Raw genomic sequence first — 10,373 nt, 5'->3', positions numbered from 1 at the left:
GACTTGCTCTAAGCAACATAGTTATTGATAATTGATAAATACAAAGTAGAAAGCAAAGACTTGCTTCCAAGAAATTCTACACATTTAAAATATCAAAATCAAATTTCACAAATCTGTTCACTTTAAGGACTTAGGCAGATGCTGCTATGTAGAATTAATAACTTGCTCAACTCTAAAACTGTTGTCTTGCCTAGAGAACTTGCTGTAAATCATCATTTAACACCAATTGTGATGGAATATGGAACTCCAAAAGAATTGATTTAGAGATTAAGAGATGAATGTGAACAGAAATTGGGCATGAAAGTGAATTAAATTAGTCCACATCCAGTATTTCAAAATTTGAATATTAGTTATAGCTTGAGACAAATATTAACGACTCGGTGAATACCTACTTCCACTCCACAATTTCAAAGCTGAAGTTAAAAGAGCATCAGATTCACAAAAGAAAGGATATTATGAATCCAACATCAAGGATAATGAATTGGAAATCCAATGACAATCCTTAGCTGACTATAAATGTACAAACAGACCTCATGTACCAATCAGTACAACTACAGAAGATTGAGAGCTATAAGGCATAAATTGTGTATACTATACTAATTACTGAAAATATTCTCAACAATTCAACCAAATGCCTTGAACCAGAGATTATGGAAAAAGGAGAGAACTTGAAGTACCTTTAACCTAGAATTTGGATTCATATAGATTTTGCAAATAATTTGATGACAAAGCTGCATGATTTGGAATTGCACGGTTGAGTAAATCATAGAACGTAAACATCCAGTGCGAACCTGAATCACAGACTTCAAACATTCTATGTCAGTTCGGATTTTAGCAACAAGAAAAAAATTGGCCTCCCAACACATCATATTAAGCTGTCATTTTCTGTGTGCCTGTATGAGAAAGACATATGATCTTTCATAACATTTACTATCTTATCCATAATCACCGCATGTACACTGAGCAGAGCACACATAGAAGATCAAATATCAATAAACATGTCATGTGAATGTTAAGCGTATGAAGGAAGCAAAAAAGTATGGCGGATGTAAAGCACGTTGGTATGATGGATAAACTACACAAACTAAACAGGGCCACAGGGGTTTACTATTGACTAATTTCAATTAAATACGCTTAGCAAGTCAAATAAAGACAAAATCCAATCAAAATAAAACAACATCTATGCAGCTAATTGTCAACCATAACAGAGTAATTCTTCACCAATTGAGCCATGAAACGGAATATGTATGATTAAATGCAGAAACATTGTACTCCAATCAGGAAGTGATCACAGCCTAAGATTTGATTTAGTTAGAGATTTACTAAGGTCACACTGCAAAACAATTTTACATTGCCAATCTAGCCTAGTTTGCCCGCCAAGGCGCCAATCAAAATTTTCAAACAATATGACCATGGATGTGGATTTCAGGTTACTTCTTCTACTAAGAAAACTTCTATTTTTGAAATATTTTAACAAAAAAAAAAATGCTCGCTCTGTTAGAAGATAAGTCTAATAAGTGAATGCCAATTATTGATTTGATTACACAATGCTCATATAGGTCCAAACACTTGTGAACTCATATGGCTCTATGTGAGTAATTATTGTATTATTAGTGTAACTCATGGCTATAAATACAATGCCATAGAAGTAAGAATACAATGATAACACTACAACAATTTCACCCATCTTCTTTCACTCTTTTACTCCTTTTATTAATCAAAACTTTTCTATCGGTAAATTCTTTAACACGTTATCAGCACCAGTTTTCAGTCAGGTATATTTATACCTCCTTCTAAAAATTTATAACAAATAATACTATCTACTTCTAAATGTTTCGAGGAGTATGCTCTATAGTTGCCCATATTTGGGATCCTCTATAACATAAACTCAAACATTTACTATATATACCTCAAAAACAACGGTGAAAGTTCTCTTACTTGTGAATTTACTACTATCATCTTTTGTTTATTCATGTTGATGTTTCTTTGTTTGATCCATGTTGATATTACATACTCATTTTACGTAAATTTTTATCTTAGTTATTATAATTGCTAAGTAGTAGCTTTGCATGCATATTATTATTAACTAGATTAACAAAAAGATGCAGCCTTTTATACTTATTATTTTTCTTACTTTTACATACTTTTTGTGTTTCTTTCCGTTTTCGAACCCATGATCTTTTATAGATATTAGGGCTCTCGGACCACTATGGCTTGCATTCCCAGTGTGATAACCTTTTACAATTATAAATATATATATATGGACCATAATTTTATGCCAGTACGTTAGACTATTATATGATATTTTTACAGTTGTACAGAACAGTAACGGATAAACCTACCTCTATAAAAGACGGATTTTTCCCCCAATTTCACCACAAATCCCTTATCCCTTCCCACTTTTTATCCAAAAATCACCTAAAAAAAAAAAATTCACCCCCTTCTTCTCCGATATGTTCCCCGACGACGGCAACCAAAACACCCAAAACACCCACAACTTCACTTTTGAGGAAGATTTAATGAAGATAAAACAATATTTCCTTCTAATTACGGCGCTTGTAATTTTATTAGTAGCAATATTAATTTTTGTCATTATGTATAAGTAAAACTCACTTATTTTGTCGTTTTAGTATATTAAAAGCTTGTTTTTGTTTTATTATGTATGTTTGTTGTTATTAATCATCATTGTATAATATTACCGTTATCATTATAATTATTGTTACTACTGTCATTGTTGTCGTTTTGCTGTTTTTTTGCAACTAACATGATTAATTTTTGTCTAATCATATAATTACTCACAATAATAAACCAAGGGGGAGAAAAGACTATATTATTTATGGTTTATTATTATTAAATTTAATTATCACGTGTCTTATTAACTTAATTATAAATATGGAAGAACTAAACATGTGAGTTGTACATATAATTTGTTATTATAAACTAATTATCACGAAATTTGTTGTAGCTAAAATGGGAGACCTTATGAAAAGACAGTTCAGCATCTTAGATTTATCTGGAAAGAAATTTCTGGAATGGAAAGTGGACGTAATGATGAATTTGAAAGCTCAAGGCTTGGAGCACACTTTTAAAGAAAATAAAAGTCCCTCTGGTCAAACAACTGATACTACCACTTCTGCAATGACTGTTGCAAAACCTGTTACTGAACAAGATAAGGCAAAAGCCTTAGTGTTGTTAAGGCATCATTTACATGAAGGCCTTAAAACTGAGTACATGATGGTTGAAGATCCCAAAGAATTATGGGATTGCCTTAATGAAAGATTTGGACACCACAAAAGGGTGCTCCTTCCTAAGGCATTATTTGACTGGACAAATTTACGGTTCCAGGATTTCAAATCTGTAATTGATTATAATTCAACCATACATGAGATAGTGTCTATATTGAGATACTGTGATCATCCAGTTTCGGATGAACAGATGATTGAAAAAACACTCACTACCTTTCATGCAAGTAACATACTGTTGCAAGAACAGTATCGTGAAAGAGGTTTTAAAAGGTTCAATGAATTAATGAGTGTATTGCTTGTTGCGGAACAAAATAGTGAACTTTTGTTGAAAAATCATAACCTGAGACCAACTGGGTCTTTGGCCACTCATCATGAGGCAAATGCAACAAATTCTTATCCACCCGAGTCAAATGCTACAAGAAGGGGTGGACGTGGAAATTACAATGGCCGTGGAAAAGGCCGTGGAAATTATCGCGGACGAGGCCGAGGACGTGGTAGAAACAATTTTCAAAGAAACAGTAATTTCAAAAATTTTGAAAAACAGAAGGGACAGTCATCTAGAAGCCACAAACAAACTCTTTCAAAAGGAAAAGACACATGTTACAGATATGGCATGACAGGACATTGGGGACGTACTTGTCGTACGGCCAAACATTTGGTAGACCTTTACCAGGCTTCTGTAAAAGGCAAAGAGACAAATGCAGAAGCAAATTATGTTAATGAAGAAAATGCTCCATGTCCTACCCTTGATGTGTCCGATTTCTTCATGAACAATGCTGAAACTGGGAATGATTTCATTCTTGGAGAAAACAACAATGCTTAGGTTCCCCATCTACTAATGTAACATATGCTATGTTTTAATGTATTTTCTTAGTTCCCTGTATTTTAAATTTCTAGTCATGTACTTTAAATCTTTATCATCAATAAAAGTTTGTATGATATTATTCTAAACTAATCTTAAATTTATTTTATGAAGATATGGATCTACCTGAAGTTAGTTCCGAATATCAATGCCTTTTGGACAGTGGAACAACACATACTATCTTAAAAGATAGAAAATATTTTTCACAACTAAAGTTGTTTCAAGCAAATGTAAACACCATTTCCGGTCAGCTAAATTAATTGAAGGATCTGGAAAGGCTTGTATAATGCTTCCAAATGGAACAAAATTAATAATCAATAATGCTTTATATTCGAGTAAATCTCGAAGAAATCTCATAAGCTTTAAAGATGTACGCCAAAATGGCTATCATCTAGAAACAATGACGACAGATGAAAAAGAGTATATATGCCTCACGGCAGAAAAACATGGCAAAAAACATATATATGAGAATTTGCCAGCATACTCTTCAGGGTTATACCGTATAAACATACGACTCGTGGAAATCAATATGATATCTAACCAGAAGTTAGATGACAAACATTTGATTATTTTATGGCATGATCGTTTGGGACATCCAGCAACTGGGATGATGCAAAGAATAATAGCACATTCAGTTGGACATTCAATAAGAAATGTCAAAATTCCCCGATCAGATGAATTAACATGCTCTGCATGTTCACTTGGCAAATTAATAATAAGGCCATCTATGAACAAAATTGCTACTGAATCTCCAAAATTCTTGGAAAGAATTCAGGGAGATATATGTGGGCCAATTAATCCAGCATGTGGACCATTTCGATATTTCATGGTTTTAATTGATGCCTCTACACGATGGTCACATGTTAGTCTACTTTCAAGTAGAAATGTTGCCTTAGCAAAATTACTTGCCCAAATCATCAAATTAAGAGCACAATTCCCAGATCATACAATAAAGAAAATAAGACTTGACAATGCTGGGGAATTTACATCCCAAACATTTAATGATTATTGTATGTCAATTGGAATTGATGTTGAACACCCAGTAGCTCATGTTCATACACAAAATGGTCTAGCTGAATCACTAATTAAGAGATTACAACTGATTGCAAGACCATTATTAATGAGGTCAAGATTGCCATCATCTGCTTGGGGACATGCTATAATACATGCAGCAGCGCTAATTAGATTGAGACCTACAGCTTATCATAAATTCTCACCACTACAACTTGTTTGTGGTCGAGAACCAAGTATCTCACATCTAAAAATCTTTGGTTGTGCTGTATATGTTCCCATTGCTCCACCCCAACGAACAAAAATGGGTCCACAAAGAAGGCTGGGAATTTATGTCGGGTTTGAATCCCCCTCTATAATTAAATACCTTGAACCATTGACTGGTGACTTATTTACGGCTAGATTTGCGGACTGTCACTTTAATGAAACAGTATTCCCAGCCTTAGGGGGAGAGAAAGTGGACCCACATAAGAAAGAAATTGAACTCATTTGGAATGCAACACAACTGTTGATGTTAGACCCACGAACAAATATGTGTGAACAAGAAGTTAAGAAAATTGTTCATTTACAAAGTGTTGCAAATCAATTGCCCGATGCATTTGTAGACACAAAGAAGGTGACAAAATCACATATACCAGCAGAAAATGCCCCTGCACGTATTGAAATCCCAACTGGTAATAAGGCCATAGAAAATGAATCTCAGGCACGCAGAAAGCGTGGAAGACAACTTGGTTCAAAAGATTCTAAGCCAAGGAAACTAAAAAGATTGGATGGAATAGAAAATGAGACTAATAATGTTCCCCCGTCAGAAGGTCAAGAAAGACCAAATGTGGATGAAAGTAAAGAAAATGATGATAATCCAAAAGGGGACGAACAAGAAGACAACCCTACGGGGAATGAACAAGATGTTCAAAACATCGATAACAATGAAATTTCAATGAATTACGTCTCTACAAAGACTCGGTGGAATAGGAAAGATGTTATCGTTAATGAAACATTTGCAAATTCCATCGCAATCGACATCGTGTCTGATGAAAATGATGTTGAACCAAGAACTGTAGAAGAATGTCGACGTAGGAGTGATTGGCCAAAGTGGAAGGAGGCAATGCTGGCTGAGTTAAAGTCACTTGAAAAACGAGAAGTTTTTGGGAAAATAACCCTTACACCAGCAGGTGTAAAACCCGTTGGATACAAATGGGTATTTGTAAGAAAACGTAATGAGAAAATGAAATAGTTAGATACAAGGCAAGACTTGTAGCCCAAGGATTTTCTCAAATTCCAGGGATTGATTATGAAGAGACATATTCTCCAGTGGTTGATGCAACTACATTAAGATTTCTGGTAAGTTTGACAGTCACAAAAGGACTGCAAATGCGATTAATGGATGTAGTGACTGCGTATTTGTATGGGTCACTCGATACGGACATTTACATGAAAGTCCCCGAAGGACTAAAACTACCAGAAAACCACAAGCCTAGACAACTGCTTTCCATAAAACTAAAAAGGTCACTTTATGGATTGAAACAATCTGGGTACAACCGTCTGAGTGAATACCTTATGAGAGAAGGATTCAAAAACAACCAAGTTAGTCCCTGTGTTTTCATAAAGCGATCACAATCAGGATTCGCTATCATTGCAGTTTATGTTGATGATTTAAATATCATCGGAACCCCAAATGAACTCGAGAAAACTGCAAAATACTTGATGAAAGAATTTGAGATGAAAGACCTTGGGAAAACTAAATTTTGCCTTGGACTACAAATTGAGCACTTGAGTCATGGCATTTTTGTCCATCAATCAAACTATACAGAAAGAGTTTTGAAACGTTTCTTCATGGACAAAGCAACCCCAACCAACTTCCCAATGGTTGTTCGTTCTTTGAATATGAAAAATGATCCATTCAGACCCCGAGAAGAAAATGAAGAGATTCTGGGTCCAGAAGTACCGTACTTAAGTGCAATTGGAGCCTTAATGTACTTAGCTAACAATACTAGACCCGACATAGCTTTCTCAGCAATGCACCAACATATAGGCATTGGAAGGGAGTTCGACACTTACTCCGGTACCTACGAGGGACACAAGACCTTGGTTTATATTACCAACCAAAACAAGATGCTGCTCTCATTGGGTATGCAGACGCTGGATACTTATCAGATCCTCAAAATGCCAAGTCACAAAATGGATATGTATTCACTTATGGCGGCACTGCAATATCATGGAAATCAACAAAGCAGACATTGACCGCGACATCATCAAATCATGCAGAGTTGATAGCCCTCTATGAAGCAGGACGGGAATGTGTGTGGCTGAGGTCGATGATCAGTAATGTCCAAAAGGAGTGTGGAATGAACGCAATAACAGAAGACCCAACCATCATCTTTGAAGACAATACAGCATGTATCGCTCAAGTAACTGAAGGATATATTAAAGGAGATAAAACGAAACATATTGCCCCAAAACTGTTCTTCACACATGATCTGCAAAAGGACGAGGAAATAAATATCCAGCAAATTCAGTCTTGTGAAAATCTTGCCGACCTTTTCACCAAATCACTTCCTTCGAAGAAATTTGAACAGTTAGTTCACAAAATCGGAATGCGACATCTTCGTGAACTATGCTGAGATCAGGGGGGGTATTATATGTACTGCACTCTTTTTCCCTTCGATCAGGTTTTTATCCCACCGGGTTTTTCCTGACAAGGTTTTTAACGAGGCAGTATACCAAAGCATATAATACAATAATATTGGTGTACTCTTTTGGCTATGGGTCTTATCCCATAAAGTTTTACCTAACAAGATTTTTAGTGGCATTCAAGGGGGAGTGTTAGAAGATAAGTCTAATAAGTGAATGCCAATTATTGATTTGATTACACAATGCTCATATAGGTCCAAACACTTGTGAACTCATATGGCTCTATGTGAGTAATTATTGTATTATTAGTGTAACTCATGGCTATAAATACAATGCCATAGAAGTAAGAATACAATGATAACACTACAACAATTTCACCCATCTTCTTTCACTCTTTTACTCCTTTTATTAATCAAAACTTTTCTATCGGTAAATTCTTTAACACGCTCCAATATTTCTAACAAAAAAAAAATGAACATTATTCCAAAACCTCTAAAAAGTTCCACCCAAGGATCTAGGCAACTTTATCCCCAACTAATTCATAAATTCTCTTTGTGTTAAACCTCTCAATCCAAAACTCAACTGCTATCACCTAATTCACCATAAAGAAGAAAAAACAACTCCAATTCAATGAGCCATTAAATTTTAGTCCATTACAAACCAAGACCTAAAAATAGAGAATCATTTTATTTCAAACAAGTACGCAGTAATACTCGAGTCATGCTCGGTTTTTTAAGATTTTAGACAAAACTTAGCATTAGTTTACCAAATTATACATTTTATGCAACGAATTCAAAAGTTAGGGTTTAAATTATACTCTTACCGCTTCATATAGACAAATATGTTAAAATTTTCCTCCTAAGAATCCTAACCACAAATGAACAAGTAATAGAATCTAAAGAACACCAAAATTTGAACAATTAATAAGAAGACGTCATAATTTCATACCTGTACACCATAATTTCTGATGTTTTGCATCATCGTCATCATCAATGACATCTGACAATGTATTATCACAATTAAATTAGGTTTACCTGTATCAATTAAGTGATAATCGTCAACGATTCAACAAAGCATTCAACAAAATTACGAAAAAAAAACACCAAAAATCGAATGAATATACAGTAAATTAAAGAAGAAATTGATTAAACGAAATAAAATTGCAGAAGAAGCCGATTAAATTTCGCAGTAATCGACGAAATTTTTAAATACGGAGGTTGAAGAGAGATGCAGGGAGAATTGGAATACCTTGTTTTTGGCTTCTGGCTGATAAGCGCCATTTTTCAAAATACTCCGCAATAAAAAGGGAATATATATCTCTCACTTTGTAAGAGGCTGCACAATTTTAGCTGGAGGGGTGAGAAAAAAAGGATAATTCATATATTAGCGGAGAAAGATAAAAAGAATCATCCGACTGCCCTATCGTCTTTAATTTTTTAAATATGTATATTCGTAATATTTGTGTTCCAATTGTGTTTCTTCAAAAGATTTGTGAAAGTTATGTCGAATTAAATAGGGTTATGTGAATGTGTATCACAAAATGATTGAAAGCACGAATAAAAATGTACACAAGTGTGGAGTATGTAATAGAAGAGACAAGTGTTACAAGTGCTTAAGAACTCTTTGATTAAAAAGAACACAAATTGTCGAGTGTATAAACAATGGTCAAATTAGCTTTCCATATAGCCGAATATCTTTGAAACTCCCTGTGTTGCACAATAATTATATCATATTAACCTTTTAAATTATTACCCTTTTTTTTTACTACTATGGGCGTGTTCAACGTTAGCATTTGAGTAGCTTTTAGTGGTTTGACCAAATGAAACCACTACTTAACAAAAAATGTAAGTGTTTGGCAAAGTAGTGTTTAGGGTAGCTTTTATGAAAAGTTAGAAATATTAGTTTTTGAAGTTAGAGGTACATGTTGAAAATTTAATCTATAATTTTTAATATAAAATATTGATTTTTAAATGTAATATCTCATCAACCGCTACTTTACCGAACACTCATACCTAAATTATCTATCTTCACAACTAACAGCTTGTTAACAGTTAAAAACTACCTACACAGCTAACAGCAATATTTTGCCGAACATGCCCTATGTTTGTATCTTGAAATATGATAAAGTGGGGTGGGGGTTTAATGGTTAATGCATGAATTAGATGGTTTAGGACACCAAGTAGGCTTCTTGGAACATTTAGAGACTGAAATGAACCTTAAAGCATGACCTAGTAAGGTCCAAAAATTATCTAAAAGCCAAATTCGAAGGCTATGATATACTTGCATGAAATTAGACAATTTATTAACATTTCGTTACCCAATGTCAAAATTTAATTGAAACAAGGAAGACATCTTGGAGATATGGGGTTTTAGGGCCTGTTCTGATTTACTGAAGTAAACTGAACTAAAAATAAGCTTAAGAGAACAGACTGTTATAATGTTGCTTGAAACCATATACCCCTATATAGATCAAGGCCAAGTTATGGTAGGATGTTGGATTAATAGATTTGAGAGTTTGAGACCACTGCAAACAAGAAGTATAATTGTTTTTTTCGCTTGGCTGAATTATTTTATTGGGCTCTGATTAAGCCATTGTTCCTTGAATTCTACCACCAATCTTGAAT

General features: G+C 34.3%; 1 protein-coding gene across 1 annotated transcript; it reads left to right on the top strand.

Moving 5' to 3' along the window:
* Nucleotides 1-2,970: 2,970 nt before the first annotated feature.
* On the top strand, nt 2,971-4,068 carry LOC110682602. Its single transcript, XM_021858956.1, has one exon. The coding sequence runs from the start codon at nt 2,971-2,973 to the stop codon at nt 4,066-4,068; it is 1,098 nt and encodes a 365-aa protein (XP_021714648.1).
* The last annotated feature ends 6,305 nt before the right edge of the window (nt 4,069-10,373 follow it).

This window comes from Chenopodium quinoa, unplaced genomic scaffold (assembly GCF_001683475.1).
Source record: "Chenopodium quinoa cultivar QQ74 unplaced genomic scaffold, ASM168347v1, whole genome shotgun sequence".
Lineage (NCBI taxonomy): Eukaryota > Viridiplantae > Streptophyta > Magnoliopsida > Caryophyllales > Amaranthaceae > Chenopodium > Chenopodium quinoa.
Note: the sequence above shows the minus strand (reverse complement) of the source record. Positions and strands in the feature narration are given on the sequence as shown.